The sequence below is a fragment of the Aricia agestis genome, chromosome 15 (assembly GCF_905147365.1).
Source record: "Aricia agestis chromosome 15, ilAriAges1.1, whole genome shotgun sequence".
In the NCBI taxonomy this organism is placed as follows: domain Eukaryota; kingdom Metazoa; phylum Arthropoda; class Insecta; order Lepidoptera; family Lycaenidae; genus Aricia; species Aricia agestis.
In genome coordinates, this window is record NC_056420.1 from 14,453,276 (window position 1) to 14,472,025 (window position 18,750).

The window sequence follows — 18,750 nt, forward strand, 5'->3', positions numbered from 1 at the left end:
GCGTGCCGATGGGAAGATCTTCCCTTCGGTAGTCGGTGTCACGTCGTTAGGTCAATGTGGCTCGTCCGACCCCGGCGTCTACACTCGCGTGTCGGAGTACGTCGTCTGGATACAGAGAGTTGTTTTCGATGGTAAGTAATAATAATGAGGCCTAAATATTTATACCTGCAGTGCTACCCCCGAAACTGAGGCCGTACCACGAAACCTTTTTGAGACTCAAACAATCGAACGAGAATGCCGCGTTCTACTCTAACAAACGTGAAATGACGTTGTTAGAGCGGGATGCGGTATTCTCGTCCGATTGTTTGAGTCTCAAAACGGTTTCATAGTAGGCCTACTGATACGATTTTGATTTACGAGTCAGATTAGTTACAAATTGAGCCGCAGCACGATCGTGCGCTAGTATAGCTGTCAGGAGTGGGAAAAGCCGTTGAGATTGAGCTGATTCGATTATGATTCTGTCGGAAGTAAGGCAGCTGCTACTTTGGGTAGGAAAACCGTCCGGATTATATACGGCAACTTACTGGTTACACCAGGCAAGGTGACTTTCCGATCTTTGACGCGGCTAGCCGCAACTAACAAAAGTTCAAATAAAATGCCACTTTATGACATAGACTATTCTGCCGTGCAGACACTAAAGCGCAGTAAGTGCAAAATCATGATTCGGAGAAAAACGCATTTAAAGTTTAAAAACGTAAAAAAATATATTAAAATGTATATTTTGTTTTATTCTTTGTCAACTTTATCTCAAAGGGAATAACGTAAACTTAATCCTAGACCTAAAGAATGCCCTAAAAACCCCATAAATAATTTATTACAGGCATTAATATTTTTGGGGCCCCTTTACTGCACAGAGAAAAACCGAGAATTACATATTAAAACGCCGTAAAAAAAGTGCATTCCTGCACTTTAGTTAGTCTTGTGTTCTGGAACATAAAAGAAGTAGTGCATACAAATGAAACAGCATAATAATTTAATTATGAAAATTTTATTTTTAATAATCAAATAGGATGCGTTTTTCATTTGAACTTCGTTTCTAAGCTAATTTATTAAAAAATCTGAATCGTTAATTAATATGGCGTCATTTTAACCATTGTTGATATAGTAACATCTAATATTGACCTCACCATGCAGTAATAATCATTATAATTGAATATTAAAATACGATTTATAATAGCCTGCAAGTACTTATTTCTTTTTGTAAAAGATAGTTGTACGAATTGCATACATACAACTCTTTCAAAGAATACTATGCAAATACTGCATTTTAGTAAGTAGTATAGATTATATCAATATAGCAATTCACTTTTTAAAATGCAGTATTATACCTGAATTTACTGCATTTTAATTAGTAATCACTAGTACTGATTAAATGCAGTAAAAACTGTTTGTATGGAGTTAACATATACTGCGTTCTAATTAGGTTTTCACGTGACTGTGTGCGTATACGAAACTATTTAAAAAACTGTATTTTATTTGTATTTACTGCGTTTTAATCTAAAATCATAAAAAAATGCTTGCAGCAAGTGATTTTACTGCGATTTATATAGCAATAATGTCTATTTGGCGGTAAAATGGGGTAGTTACTGCATTTTCAAAAAACTTTATGATTAAAAATAAAATACTTCCATTTAACGTAGGATAATGTGAGTAATTCAGAAATAAAGAGAAAAAAATGTAGATTTAGAATATATCAAAAACGGAAAATCACAAAAATACGCCTTACTGCGCTTTAGTGTCTGCACGGCAGTATAGGTATCATTTTCTACGAACATTTTGGGTAGCGACTCATGCTGCCGCCCCTTGTAGCGTGAAAGCTAGTGTCGTAAAGTAAAATGAAGCCTATCCTTATCTTATATCTTTAAACGAGCAATTCTTGTATATATATATATATATATATATATATATATATATATATATATATATATATATATATATATATATATATATATATATCATTGGAATCTCGGAATCGGCTCCAACGATTTTCATGAAATTTAGTATAAAGGGAGTATTCGAGGGCGATAAATCGATCTAGCTAGGAATCATTTTTAGAAAATGTTTTTTTTTTTCATGTTTTATGGATAATCGATAAACTGCAAAATATGACTCTTCCTGACATCTATTGGCGAATAAAAATACTATTTTGAGAGCAACTAATTGCTTTAACAACACAACAACAGCCAAAGCTATTCCAGCAGATGGCTTTGTTAAGTTACACGAAGTCAATGAGTGTTTGCTATACCGAGCAAAGCTCGGTCATCCAGGTACTGTCTATAAAGTGGCATTTTATTTAAATTTTTATCGGTCGCGGTTAGCTGTGGCCACGCTGTGTACAAAGATCGGAACGGTACCTTTAGAAGTGAGTACGCATTAAATCGCTTCAAACTCATAAAAAGTTTGTGATTAATGATTATCATTCAAGAGTTACCAATAGGTATACCGATGATATTTTCAAATAGTAGTGTGTAGCATTGTGCATAGCATTGTGCATAGTACCTATAAGGAGGGGAAGTAGGTTATGTCCGGCCCAATCCGCGATATAATTATTGCCTACTGTCCCAGGGTTATTAATTTTATTAGTCAATAAAGTTCAACAATGGTTTTCTTTCAAATATAGAAATTTATTCAAGATACAGAGCAGCATTCTTAATATTTAACAATTGACCAAGTGCGAGTCGGACTCGCGCACGAAGGGTTCCCTACCGTTATAGAGTGAAAATAGAGAAAAATTGTGTTTTTTTTTTGTATGGGAGCCCCGCTTAAAGTCAAAGTCTCAGTACTTAATAGGGTCCCGTTTTTACCCTTTGGATACGGAACCCTAAAAAGATAAAAATAAACCTGCCGGCTGCGTTGATGAATTATTAAGACACTCAAACACACAGCAATAGTCCTGCGATTATCAGACATTTTTGATTCATTCAGAGGCGCCGAAAAGCCGTGACATGCGAGTCTCGAGCAGTGTTATCCCCGTAGTATCCCTAAGTAGTCTGTGGTTAGCCCCGACTGGCGCACTGAGAAACAGGTTGAGATTTTAGATTTTGTTAAGTGTGGGTGCGGCGACGCATAGATACTATGGCGCACACATACAAGCCGCGCGCGGTGCCTTTGTATGAAGATAACTTTACTTCCCCTCCTTATACTATTGTATGTTAACAAAATACAAAATACAAAGCGAGCATTTTTTTCATCGCTCCTAGTCTAGAAGGTTGCCATCTTATTTCATTTAAACATAGAACTAACGGCAGAAAACAACGGGTTAAAACTTAAAGTAATTTTCCTTAAATCGCTTTTTTATAAGTATAATTTATAATCTTTTTTATAAGTATAAATATAAATAAATAAGTACTTATAATATATAATCATCACACACTTTCTCATCAATTCAAAAACAAGCGTTTATAATAATTTTTAATGTGATTTTCTGCAGCTGGACTCAACGAAGAATTTGAGGTAAGTATTTCCCTTTTTTATTAGTGTTATAAAAAATATTTATAATATTTTAAAAAGCTAAATTTTATAAACGATTATGTTCTATAGAATAAATATAAATGTTTAATTGCAGGATAGAGCTTCAAACTATCCTTCTGATAAAGATACTAACTCGGGTAAGATTTACATCAATATATTATCTAGTGCTTACTTTAAATAATATTATATTTACATGGATAAATTATTTAGACCTCTGTGGCTCAGGGGACGAGCGCGTGGTAGCTCAAGCCGGGGATCGCGAACTTGAATCTCGCTGACGAAATGTTTTCAATGTTCATGGATCATGGATGTGTATAAAATAATAATAAATAAAGTTCTTAAATAAATGCATTGTATAAAAGTGTTAAACAATTAACTATTTGCATTGTCTGGTAACTGTTACACAACTCATGTATAAAGTGAGAACATTTCGCTTTTGTTATTATCTAACTTATGCCCGCAGCTCCTTTCTCTCGAGAACACTGTTGGTATACTTACAAGATAAAAAGAAACCTTTATATTTTTATACCACCACCCCGATTCCGCTTTCATAGATCCATGTTTTAAACTGGAAAAACCATGCTAAAATACATCAAAATTGGTCCAAAAGATTCAGAATGAAATGCTTAAGCATTTCATTCTGAATGTTACGTACAATAGTCAATATTATAACAATTTAAATATATAATTTGAACATGCGTTAACAATTTTATGCAATGATTATTGTTTTTTTTACAGGTGACCCAATCGTATTTGAAGATAAGGTATCTTCTATTCTATGCGTTAGGATATTTTGTTATTTCCTTACAATAAAAACATTAATAATAATTTATGCTTGTGACAAGTAAGTGAGTGAGTGAGCGAGTGAGTGAATGAGTGAGATTCAAGTCCAATTATAAAATTAGTAATAGAGTGCGTGACCGGAAATATAACAGTCTAGAACGAAATAGCAAAATTAGAGTAGATATTTTTTGCAGGGACAATTTCAAAGGATAAGTGAACTCAGTAAGTTATAATTTATGTTATTTTAAATGATACTAGCTGACCCGGCAAACGTTGTTAAAAAAGTAGATAAAAACCTATTCTCAGGCCAAACGAATGTACATAAAAAATTTCAATAAAATCGGTTGAGCTCTTTTGGAGAAGAACACTGTGACCCGAACATTTTATATTATACTTATTAGAGAAAGACTAGCTAGCAGATTCGTTTTGCCATATTATTATGTACGTTGTGGGAATATGCTTAAGCCCACTATCATTTCAAATGTTGTTTATATATCACGCCAATCTCAAATAAAATCGGCCAAGTGCGAGTCAGACTCGCGCACGAAGGGTTCCGTACCATTATAGAGCAAAATTAGGCTAAAATTGTGTTTTTTATATGGGCTCCCATACAAAAAACTCCCCTTAATTTTTTTATTTTATTTTAATATCATTATTAAATATTATATTACACAAATAACTAAATACTTTGAGAAAAATTCAAGTAAGTACCTACCTGTTGCCATTATTTATATAGAGCAAAAAAGACCAAAAAAATCACGTTTGTTGTATGGGAGCCTCCCTTAAATATTAATTTTTTTTGTTTTTAGTATTTGTTGTTATAGCGGCAATAGAAATACATAATCTGTGAAAATTTTAACTCTCTAGCTAACCGTTCTTGAGTTACAGTCTGGAGACATACGGACGGAAGGACGGACGGACGGACGGACGGACGGACGGACGGACGGACGGACGGACAGACAAAGACGGAAAGACGAAGTCTTAGTAATAGGGTTACGTTTTTACCCTTTGGGTACGGAACCCTAAAAACTGCGATAGTGTGATTCAGAACTGTGCGGCGTTTAGTACGCTGCACAACGTTATTTCGAGAATGAAAAATATATTATGCTGATCGATTCTCAGGTGGGCTGTACAGTGTACAGTGTACTGGTGTACACGTTGGGCCAGCACGTAGAGTGCAGAATGTCGCTCCCAACAGCCAACTTATTATAATATATTCCAATATGTAACAACCCTAATGCCGCGGTTTTCAGACCCACTGAGTAAGCAGGCAAAATGTAATCAGTTATTATATAAGTTTATTCCTAGGTAAATGGGGGACCTACGTAGTTTGTTCGCGTTATATCAAACCTATGGACTAAGAGCTTGCGATGGCCAGACCTTCCTACGTTTCCTAAATCTGAAAGTTTACCTGTTTGTGGCCTTTACAGAGGTAAGGACGACCAGCAACTGTGGAGTTTCGGTTGCGGATACTTTGGGAGGTATCCACTTCTGATCTACCTGACCATCCAGAAGGAGTAAAGCTCAATTTCATAACTTATATTTCTCGCGTAAGTGGCGAAATCTCGTCTTTCAGTGCCGGACATTTTTAGCAGTTGCTTACTGCTAGACAGGCTCAAAGTCTAATACGAGATTTATACTCGCGTCTCGTGGCTCGGCTCGCGGCGCGTCTCGCGTCGAAGCGCGAGTGTAAACCAGGGATGTTGCGGATGCCGATTTTTTCACATCCGCGGATGTGAATGCGGATGCGGATTTTAAGAAGCTGACATCCGTGGATTCGGATGCGGATGCGGATGTTTCGGATCCAATATAAAATATAAATATACTATACTAGCGGGCCCGACGGACTACGTCCCGTCATAATCATAACTCATATCTATGAAGTTTAAATTGTCAATAGCGTAATGACTAATGAGTAATGACATAATTCTATACGGTGGTAAGGAATTCTTAATTTTCCTAATTATCCTCAGTTTTTTTTAAACCGTATTGTGAATCTACAACATTCTCGAACCTATTAAATAAAACATTAAAAAAAATCATCACAATCGGTCTAGCCGTTTAGGAAGAGTTCATTTACGATAAACAACATATTAAGATAAATGAAGAATTTATATATATTAAGGTAACTGAAGAATTAAAACAATGAAAAAGTATGAATATCATTTTTATTTATATATTATGTGCTACTAATTTGTTTTATCAATTATCATACATTTGTGATTTTTTTTAGAAGGCAGGTCGCTGTAGCCCTGACGTCACTGTGACCCATAAGGATCTATTGTGACTCCTTGGTACTAGAGTATCATCCCCAACCCAATATTGCTCATAAATCGAACGATATGGTTGGGGTTGGTGCCACAAATTTCCTCTGTGGATGAGTATTCGTGGCGACCAAGGTGTCTGTTCCTGCTCTGTAGTAGAGCAGGACAGTCGAAGAAAAAGTGAATAGTTTCATCCTCCTCATCACAGAATCTACAAGTCGTTATGCTACAAATATCCATTCTGTTTAGGTGTTTGTTGAACTTGCAGTGCCCATTTAGGCTTCTGGTAAGGATTCTTAATTGGTTCGTTGAGCTTGCAGTGCCTAGTTAGGCTTCTGGTAAGGATTCTTAATTAGTTCCTACCCAAGGCGAGCACTAATTTTGATAGTTTCTTGTCGAAGTCAGAGATTAGTGCCTTGGAGTGTTCAAGGCCAGGGGTCTCAGCCCATTGCCTCCTGCTTAGTCTGTGACCCCATTTCTTGAGCACTTGCTTTGTGGTACTGGGAGATATACCACAGACCGGTTCTGGGTCATATATGAATCTCTCAGCCCCTAGCCTAGCCAGTTCGTCAGCGGTTTCATTGCCGGGGACGTTACTGTGGCCTGGGACCCATACTAGGTGGATGTTACATATTTTGTAACACAAAAATAATTATTTGGAAATGAAAATTAAATGAAATAAATTCCCCTATTTTTTAACTTCACGATTTTTTAAATTAATACTCGAAGTTTTTGCGGAATATTGCTAAAAATAATAAAATTAATTTTAAGCTATGGATTTCCGCAAAGTAACGCCTGATTTTATTAACTATGGGAAATTATTTGAAAGGGCTTATTTTAACGCGCTAATCACAGGAACTATTGGTCCGATTTAAAAAATTATTTCAGTGTTAATTAGCCCATTTATCGAGGAAGGCTTAGGCTATATTTTATCACGCTAAGAGTAATAAGAGCGTGGAAAAAAACGGGGGAAATTATTTGAAAGGGCTTATCTCACGAACTACTGGAGCATTTTTTCTGTTATTTGGCACAGATAAGAAGTAGACCACGTGAAGGATCATAGGCTATTTCTTGTGTAATAATTTGTTTGTGAAATATCTAACTCACACGGGCGAAGCCACGCGGAATGTCTAGCTCTAGTATTAAAAATTATTAAAATTGCCGTTTTTCCGATTAAGGCGGTTACGACTTACGCAGAGCGTCGTAAATGAAACCCGCCCCTTTTCTTTCTTGTCGCAACTCGTATGACATCCGCATCCGCATGAAAATCCGCATTGATTTAATGCGGATGCGGATGCAGATGCACATGTCCAAATTTGCGCGGATGCTCCGCATTTACGGATGCGGATGCGAATATTCGCAACATCCCTGGTGTAAACACAAAGCTCGCGTCCCCCTCGAGCTCCTTTGGAAATCGCTCCCGACGCGAGCCCTGCGAGCCGCGAGCTCGAGTTTACATTCAGTGCTCGCGGCGCGTCTCGCGGCTCGCCTCGTGGTTCGCGCGCGAGTGTAAATCGAGTATAATACTTTAAGAAAGTTAAAGGATGTCTGGTAGCTGTCAAAAATGTTACGCACTGGAAGACGAGATTCCTCTACGTACAACGAAGAATATAATAAGCTATGAAATTGAGCTTTACTCCTTTGGAAAGATCAGGTAGACCTTCACAACTGGAATACCTCCTAAAGTAACCGCGACCGCAACCCGGTAGTTGCTGGTCATCCTTACCTCTGTAAAGGCCACAAACAGGTAAACTTTCAGCTTTACAAAACGAAGGAAGGTCTGGCTCTTACTCTACCAGCAGTCAGATCACGTCAACGTCATTTGGACATGATTCGACCAAATGTCGTTGTTCTGACTTCTGTCAACCGCCTAGGAATCAATTTCCTCGATGGTACTATGAGAGAAGTTGATTCCTAGGCAGATGGGGGACCTACGTAGTTTGGTCGCGCTATGTCAAACCCAGCTGACAAATCACAATTAAAATAAAATTGACATGATCCGACCAAAATATGACGTTGGTCTGTCAACTGCCTAGGGATCAATTTCCTCGATGGTACATTAAATCGGTCCAGCCTTTTCGGCGGAGTTTAGCAACTAACATTGAGACGGGGGATATAGATATCACTTTTCATCACTTACCTCCATTATACAAGTACGCTGGACTGATGATACCCTTTGAAATGACAGCTATTTTTTGTGCCTATTTGAAGCGGAATCAGCTCCCCCATTATTAGGGATAGGAACTAAATTTGACGTAAAAATGACGTTTGAAAGTCGCCACCATGTCGCCATATTGGCGCTGATAGCAGTAGTGGGAGTATTTGGAACTAATACTAGTGATGTACAACTGTCTTTTCTATTATCGATGAAATGTTTCCAGATTCAGATAATGTCGACCATTAGGACAAAAATATTAAATTGAATAATACAAACGCTACATATTTGTATTAAAGATTACAGACTTCCTCCCCGTAATTTAGATAGGCGTAATAAATTAACAACGATTTCATACGTAGATAATGTGAAGTAGCAGTACCTATCTATAATCCATTTATTTTTAGCAGTTAGCACTACGAAAAACTAAAAACTAATAACTAAAAAAAAATCAGGAGTTCTCTCAGCACCTTCCGAACCACGGTATACCAGGTATACCTCGGTGCAAAATCTTACTTGTTTGTAGCATATGCTTAGAATACTTCTCACGAAACCGAAGTCACCACATGTTTCCCCATAAATTTTGAGGAGTTCCCTCGATTACTTATGGATCCTTTATCAGATCACCACTTTTGTGAATATAATACCAAATTGGGATGATACCCTACATACCAAAAGAAAAATTTTGAAAATCGATTAACAAACGGCGGAGTAATCGTTGAACATAAGAAAACGAACATAACACCTCCCCCATTTTGAAAGTCGGTTAAAATTGTAGCCTGTGTGTTATTCTGATGTATAACCTATATTATTATAAAGTTTCATTAAAATCCGTTCAGTAGTTTTTGCGTGAAAGAGTAACAAACATCCATACATCCACACATCCACACATCCAAACATCTATACATCCAAACAAACTTTCGCCTTTATAATATTAGTAGGATTTTTTGTGGACCAATTTGTCTGTGTAATTAGATATTTACGTGGGAGAAGCCGCGCGGAAAGTCTAGTAATAATATAAAAGTTCCCTATTTATTTATGGATCTAGCAAGCAAATTTTTATCGATTTACTTTATCTCATTTGATTTTCGCCATTTTGGCGCTGATTGCAGAAGTGCGAGGGAAATTAACTAATTGGATAATGTGATCCATAAATAAATATGGAACGTTTGAATACATTTTTTTATTGGGGTGGAGTAGGTAAGGTATTTATAAATAATAAAAATATATGTGCGATACTTTAACATTATATTTTATTAGTTACCGTTACACAGTTACAGTCTGTCAAGAAAGAGTAGACGCTGAAATAAATTTTCCAAACATAATCACGATCAAATGTTAGTTTTGTATTTTTGTATTTTCACAGAGAACGTTTGTACACTTCAAATAGTAACGGCAAGCGGTAGTAGCAACTTTCGGACGCCAACCAGGCTTTTTAATTTTTTTCAACCATAATTCCAGTCTTCCTTCGTCAGACGGAAACCTTGCAATTATTTTAAGAGCCATAATATGTATTTGATAATAAAAATCGGTTATCGGAGATTTCAATACAATTATTATAGATATCGATAAGTTTTATCGACAGAAAACTCCAGCACTATTGAATTTTATTGTTTATCAAAAATCGGTAAAACAAAGGTAAATATGTGGTGAATACGGTATAATAAGATTAGTGCCACATTTTTAAGTGCCTATATTATCAATAAAAGTTTAATATCGTAGAAATGAGCTGTTAAAATCACTACCTTGTGAAATGTAACCCCACATCCCTTTTTGTACCGTGTTTTACATAACATACACCCTTTCATAGTTTAACTATGAACTACCACCACTTATATATATATATATATATATATATATATATATATATATATATATATATATATATATATATATATATATATATATATATATATATATATATATATATATATATATATATATATATATATATATATATATATATATATATATATATATATATATATATATATATAACTTAATCGCGTAAAACATGGTTACCAATGGTTACGTCAAATTTAGTTCTCGGTCCTAATAATGGGGGCGCTGATTCCGCTTCAAATGGCACAAAAAAAAAGTGGGTATCATAGATCCAGCGTACTTGTATAATGGAGATCAGTGCTTTTCATACACTCATTAGCTGAAAATTTGGCAAAATTAAAGTACGACTTTTATCTATCAGGATATGTAGGTTATAGAGTAAAGTTAAATATTTTCCTACTCTCCCCCCCCCGCGCCCGCGAATATGTGAACCGAAACGTGGTATTTTCCACTTAAGGCCCTGTATTCCCAGAAACGGATGATTTTCAAGATTAAGCCCGGCCGCACATTGTCCGAAATTTCTGATCAGAAACAGTTGAACGTCCGCGCTGTCTCTTACATTTTGTACTGAGCCGAGTGAGCTCGAACTCGCCGGAAGGATATTTCGGATAGTGTGCGGGGTGGCGGTCCGGCGAAATTCAACTGTTTCTGATCAGAATTCGGACAATTTGCGGCCGGGCTTAAAAGTGACATTTTGGAGATCGTTGAAATGATAGGCAGATATTTAGGAATGAAACTACCACATCTTCAAAGCTCACTAAAATATAATATTTAAAAATGCGTGTTCACAAAATCTACATCTAGCTGAATCCTTCATAATAATTTTCAACAATTTGTCAACCAACTGTCTTTCGAATAATTTTTTCCCTCTCCAGCCTTAAAATATAACTAGCTGTTTGACCGAGCTTTGCTCGGTATTCGATAAAACACTAATAAATGACATTTTCTAAAAATGATTCCTAGCTAGATCGATTTATCGCCCCCGAAACCCCCTATATACTAAATTTCATGAAAATCGTTGGAGCTGATTCCGAGATTCCAATTATATATTTATATATATACAAGAATTGCTCGTTTAAAGATATAAGATATAAGCAATAGTGTCATAGATTACAAACAAAATTATCAGATTTAAATAACAATCATGAATATAAATTAAAAATAAGCTCATAGGTGCGACAGAGACGCCACACCACCCCCCACGGAGAAAGCAAACCCACTAATCCAAAAACCTGAAACGCACTCGCCTGCCAGATATTGACGTACCACAAACGACAAAAGGCCGTTCCGAGCATAGATAATAATACCATATGTTCCGAGGTGTAAAAGTCATAGCCATCGAGTCGGAAACGCATGACAAAATATTATGTCACTAGTAAGTACGGCCAACACTATAAACGAATTAAGCTCATAGGTGCGACAGAGACGCCACAACATTATACATAAAAATATAGTAAATTGCAGGCGCAAAGTGTGTGACTGAAAGCATACCAGTCGAACCTTTGCGCCTGCAATTTTATAGGTTTTTCGTGGGTTTTTGATCGTCGTTTTTTTATACATCAATTAAATCGAGTCAAAAAAACGAAACGCCCTAGATATTATATTCTTTGTCTTTAATTCAGTACAAAAATTATCTGGAAATTCCAAATAATTTGGACATAGTATGGCAATTTCGTTAAAAGAAGAGGTAACTTTGGGATTTTTTTCTATCGAGTGAAATTCATGATATTGTGTAATGGAATGTAAATTCCACTGTGTTAGATCCTTAACTAACACATATTTTTTTCAGAATTTAAAGAAGAAGGATTAAAATTACCCCACGTCCTACAGAAAAGCGATGTACCTCAAAAGATAATAAAAAAATAATATAAAAATATGGCATACTTCCGAACGCCATCCTTACTGTCTGACATACAAAAAAATGCTATAACGTTAATTCAATTTCTATTAGGAGGTGATGGGGGTCAAGTTTGCTTAGCAGTTCACAAGATTTAGTTACTTTGGTATTATTGAAGTTGGACAAGACATTCAAGGACATAAAATCTATTAAAGAGAAACCGAGAGAGCTATTATAGTTACTGGGCTGCAATTGGGGTGGGTTGTGTGTGTCAAGTGTCCAGTTAATGAAGCCTAAATTAAAGTCTCCGAGCACAATGACATTTCCCTGATAAGTCTGTAATTTAATACTTATGTTGTCAAGAACTGCGTTTAAAGTATTAATATTGACTGGGGGAGGTAGGTACAGTACACAAATCAAGAGATTACTATTTCCTAGCTTTACATTAATCCAGAGGTCTTCATGTTCACTCTCAAATTGTTCTAACCGACAGGATTCGTATTTTTTCGATATAGCTAGAAGCACACCACTGCGTGATTTAGAACAAGAAGCCGTTGTTTCACGATCGCGTCTGTACTTAGTATAATCGGCAGTAAAAAGTTCACTATCCAATACATTTTTGTCAAGCCATTTCTTTATGTCTCCTCTCACTTTTAAATCTTGAAAATCGTCCGTTTTTGGGAACACAGGGGCTTAAATAAGAAACCGTACTCGATACATAAAAAGTATGTATGAACGAAATAAACCTTGATAAATTTACTACAAGCCTCTCATATACTTAACCAAAAGCGATATCACTTATAGTTTCAGCGCAATCAGTCACCAAAAACTAGTGTTTTTAATAATTTATAAATTTTTTTGCTAATCATAAAATTTGAAAAAAAATATTACAGAGAATAGTTCTATACCTATAGATTACTGGAAAACATATAAAAAGTCTATGGTGTTTAAAGTAACACCGTTTAACGAGTACGAATGCTCATATTTCGCTGAATGGCCGCACGAAAGACATTTAAAAAATAGCATAGCAACAGTAAATAAAAGAGTTTAAAAATAAATTATACCTTTTTATAAATAAAATATACTATTCTTCACTTTTGTCATACACATCTTGGCGGTAAATTGTGAAATTATTGAAAAAACTAAACGATTAGCAAAAAATATTAATAAATTATTAAAAACACTCGTGTTGGTGACTGATTGCGCTGTAACTATAAGTGATATCGCTTTTGTTTAAAATTGACGCACACCCCGGAGGGGGGGTGGGGGGGGGGAGGGTAGAAAAAATTTAACTTTACTCTATAACCTACATATCCTGATAGATAAAAGTTGTACTTTAATTTTGCCAAATTTTCTATACATTAGAATTTAATTGTCTTGAACTAATTATTGTCAACTGGCCATTATTATTCGAAATAAAGTTAGTTGGCACTCGTTTTCAGAATGCGAACAATACATAACGAAGACTATTTTCTCCAATCAAGATCCAAGACGAATCTACAAAGGTAAACCCGCACAAAAAGGCCAGTTCCCGTTTATGGTGAGTATTATAACAAGAGGTATATAAACTTCTGGACGTATACGTGGAGGCCTCAAAGGAGGACTTTCCGACCAGAACTTCTTCTTCCGACCGAGAGAGGTTGATTTCTTTCAGCTGTCACCTGTCGTATATATACCGACGCACTTAAAAACTTTGATAGCGTGTTGCAGGATTGTAGTGTCAAATGTGGGTACCGCCATGTTATCTATATAATATATATATTAATACGCGTGAGAAAAACTTTGTATTCCTTTTGATGAAAAATGGGGAAACGTTGGTGAATGAAATTTTGCACAGTTATAGTTTATATGGTACGACTTTTGCCCGCGGCTTCGCTCGCGTTAAGAAGTATTATTAAATACAAATTTTCATCCCCTATTTTAACCCCTTAGGGTTGGAATTTATTAAAATCCTTTCTTAGCGTATGCCTACGTCATATCATTTACCTGCATGCCAAATTTCAGCCCGATCTGTCCAGTGGTTTGGGCTGTGCGTTGATAGATCACCATGTCAGTTAGTCACCTTTGAGTTTTATATGATATTATATAGATTATATAGATAGAAGATATACATATTATTGTATATACATTTTTTTAACAAATAAAACATTACACACACTGCAACACACACTCTAGGAAAGATGACAGATTTTTGAGTGACAAGCCTATACAATATGTAACCACAATATACATACGAATTGTACTCTTTTATTTATGGTTGAAGTCTGTTGACAACAAGTTAACAAATTGAAAATTATAGTTTTTTTTATTGAATCTAAGATACCAGAAGATACTATTAGACAATGCTTACACGGCCAGTCTGAGATCAGCTGAGTCCCAGAGACAAGACTTGAAAGAAAAATATGATAAAGTCAATATTTTTTTACAAAACTAGCTGTCCCGGTGATATTTAAATATAGGTAGTAGTCCTAATGTCCTAACGCCTCCGTGGTCTAGTGTTATAGAGCGCGGCTCTTGACTCGGAGGTCGTGGGTTCGATTCCCGCGTCGGAAACATGCTATTTCCAAGTTTGGTTAGGATAATGCAGGCTGATCACCTGATTGTCTGACAAGTAAGATGATCCATGCGTCGGATGGGCGTGTAAAAAGTCGGTCCTGCGCCTGATCTCTCGCCAGTCGTGTCGGTCGTCCGTCCCACTGGGTTATGAGAGTAAAGGAATAGAAAGTGCTCTTGTGTACTGCGCACACACTTGGGCACTATAAAATTACTCCTGCGTAGCTGGCCTGGTTTCAATGAAACCGGCCACCGTTACCGAAACCGGTGTGGGAGCTATTATTATTAGTCCTAATGTCGTTGAAACTAAGGCTGAATTTCGACCATTGGGCGATTTCTAGTAGACTTAATTTCATATTGTAGCTGGCGACATCGGTTAGCCTTATTTTTTTTTGTTTTCTGCTAACAATTTAGCTCTAGGTATGCTCGAACCTCGTTTTTGCCTCTCTTAGGTCTCGATTACACCTTTTTAGTAGAGTGAAAAGACAGCGGCTCACTTTACTGGGTAGGTGTATGAGCCCCTTAATTAGTACTTACGCAGTAAATGTCAACAATGAGAGTGTTTGAAATTCTGTTTGCCATAGTTAATGGAATCAGGCGTTACTTTGCGGAAATCCATAGTTAAAATTTAGTTTGTTATTATTTTTAGCAATATTCCGCGAAAACTTTTCGCGGAATATTGCTAAAAATAATAACAAACTAAATTTAAATTCTGTTTGCCCCCAGGTACCGCTATGTAACCTTAAGAAGCGCTTACACGGGCAACAATTGCGGCAATAATTGCCCGGCGACACGAATTTACCGATCTGGAGCAATTAGTGGAGCAATATGGAGCAATTTCAATAAATTGCGGCAATTATTTCGGCGATATTGCTCCAGATATTTCATGTCAATGTCGCCGATACGAATTGACGAATATCCGATGGGCTCGTGTATGACAGTATTGCCTAGTAACTAGTTGATGAATGTATTGCGCAATATTGCTGCTTGTTGCTGCTTGTTGCCAAAAATTGCTTGATGTAGTCGTGACGTCACAGTTAACGAGAATTGACTGGAGTAAAGCAATTTTATTTGCTCGTTTAAGCGTACCTTTAGGGTCTATCGTGTCAAACTGCTGTCATATTATGTCACGTAATAGAATTTATTATAATATTTTTGTTGTAAGAATGTAGTGTTACAAAGGTCTTAACATTTACAGTACTCCCAAACTAATAATGCGCATACAAATCTTCGCTAAATTGTCGTAGTCACGGAAACACCCGAATTTATGAAACGTAAGAGCCCCAAATGAAATTGGTTACGGTCAAGTCGTGAACAGTTGACGTTGCCATGGCATTACATTATTTGGACATGCGAAATAAAAGGTTTCTGCCGACGCGCGGGAAAAACGATCTTTGCCGAACAATGACGAAAATTGTGCTCCAAAAGTGATAATGCGCATAGGCATTATCACTTTTGGAGCACTGTAAATTAATATATTATTCTTGCAGTACGTTCTGCCATACAGATGGCGTGAAATTGAACATGGGCAATATTTACCTAACGAAAATAATAAAATAAAATATTTAATTTTTTTAATTTTTTTATTTTATTTGTTTTATTTGTTTTATTTATTTACCTAACTAAAAGAATTACAACATACGGTAGTATTCATTTAAGTGCTAATCACTACGCTAATCATAATTAGTATAAATAATAATAAAATTACAATGTCGGGATGATGTCAGAAAAATTAATTACTCAAATATAATTTTACTATCACTAATGATAGTAAAATGCGAAAGTCAAAATATTATATACCTAACTCTTATGTTATTGAAATATTACATTGGCTCTGCCTCCGGCCTCTGACGCATGAGAGTGAGAAATAAAAGAAACAAAAGAAAGTAGAATAGAAACAATGTTTTAGCAGCCATTTGGATATCTCTCTTTAAAGGCTATTTGGATATTTATAGCTGTCATGTATTACGATAATATGCCTATCTGATACGATAGATCATAGACCCTAAGTGCCAACCCACACGTACCACAACCACACGACATCGCAACGACAAAATGTCGTCGAGCTGTGGTTACGTGAGAACGGTGTCGCTGCAGCATTTTGTGGTTGCGTTGTGGTACCGACAAAATGACGTTGCGATGTGGTCTGTATTTTAGAAGTGGTCGACAACGACTGCAAAATGTGGTACGTGTCAATGGTCCACTTCATTTTCAATACGAAATATACGCCCGACCACGTCGTGTGTTTGCATTTTGTGTGGTTGCGGTTGTCTTGTGGTTGTGGTACGTGTGGGTTGGCCCTAAGGGTCCCCGCAGACTTACAATTTTAAGTTGGCCGACTATCGTACAAACCACAGAAATAGATCAAGATAGAAGCGCCATGTCGCTACAATTTTATGAACACGAGCGACATGGCGCTTCTATCTTGATCTATCTCTGTGGTTTTTACGATAGTCGGCCAACTTAAAATTGTAAGTCTGCGGGGACCCTAAGGCTACAAATTATAATACCCCCACACCGGTTTCGGTGAGGGTAGCCGGTTTCATTGAAACCAGGAGGTACGCAGGAGTAATTTTTATAGTGCCCAAGTGTGTGCGCTTTACACAAGAGCGCTGTCTATTAATTTACTCTCACAACCCAGTGAACGGAAGACCGACACGACTGGCGAGAGATCTGGACCGACTTTTTGCAGGCCTGCATTGTCCTAGCCAAACTTTGAAATAACATGTTTCCAACGCGGGAATAGAAGCCACGTCAATTCAAAAGCCATGTTCTAAACCTCTAGACCAAGAATGGAGGCGTAAGGCCTGGTGGCACATAACATTTCTAGCATCCTCATTTCTCTGGCAGGGAGTCGTTGGCTGGGAGATAGATGACGATACGGCCAAGCCGTACCAGTTCATGTGTGGCAGCACACTCATCAGTGAGAAGTTCGTGCTGACGGCTGGACACTGCACCCAAATTGCTTTATTGATTGGTGAAAATTCTACCAGAGTGTTAGTCAGACCGCGCGTTGTCTTGTTTGGAGTGGAAGATCTCGATCCCACTAATGTAAGGTTTATTTTTTATTTTTCCGTATTAGGTACCATCGAAATTGATTCATAGGCAGGCCTACATCATTTGGTTGGGCTATGTCAATTCACTATTAGTTGACAGGAGTATTCGCTTGGTTTGACATAAAGCTACTAAATTGCGCCGCCATCTGCTTAAGCACTATCAAGACTGGAGTGGAGCAATTTTAGTTGCCTGTATAAGCGTACCTTTCAACTTCTCTGATAGTACTTATAGTCTACCTATGTGCAGTTAGCAACCGAGTTCAAGGTAAATGCTTTTTACAGATGTCATTCGATTGTTCCAGGTACAATGTACCCGATTGTACCGCAAAAAAAATCGTTTGTACCTCAATGGGGTAGAAATGTAGAAATGGGGGGGGGGAATTAGCTTAGCAACCGACATAATAAGATACCGGAATTTCAATGATGCCATATCTGAAAGAGTATCGTTTGTAATCAATCAAATGTTTTTATTGCCAGAATGTTGTTGATATAAAGGTCTTAATAACTAACTTCTTATGGTTCTAACCATAAAGTTAATCTCACTAAAACATTTAAAAATGTAAAAGGAGCCAATACTTCTGTCGTAAAAAGTTTTCAGATCACATTCAAGCCAAGCCTTTAACTTATTTTGTAACTAGCTGTTGCCCGCGACTTCGTCCGCGTGGACTTTAGTTCATAGCGCGCGGTGTCAACAAAATTTGTGTCAAATTTAAAAAAAATTTAAAACCCTGGTAAGTGGTACCCCTCTTAGGGCCGCGCTACACCGGAATGGCAGCGCTGAAAGTGCTC

General features: G+C 36.7%; 1 protein-coding gene across 1 annotated transcript; it reads left to right on the forward strand.

Annotated features, from left to right (window-relative positions):
- Position 1: 1 nt before the first annotated feature.
- Positions 2-18,486, forward strand: LOC121734483 (serine protease snake-like; the record flags this gene model as incomplete). The annotated part of the gene is made up of 4 exons (XM_042125095.1): positions 2-131; positions 13,795-13,892; positions 17,756-17,956; positions 18,439-18,486. Coding segments are annotated over 4 exons (477 nt in total), but the record flags the coding sequence as incomplete, so codon positions are not given.
- Between the last annotated feature and the right edge of the window lie 264 nt (positions 18,487-18,750).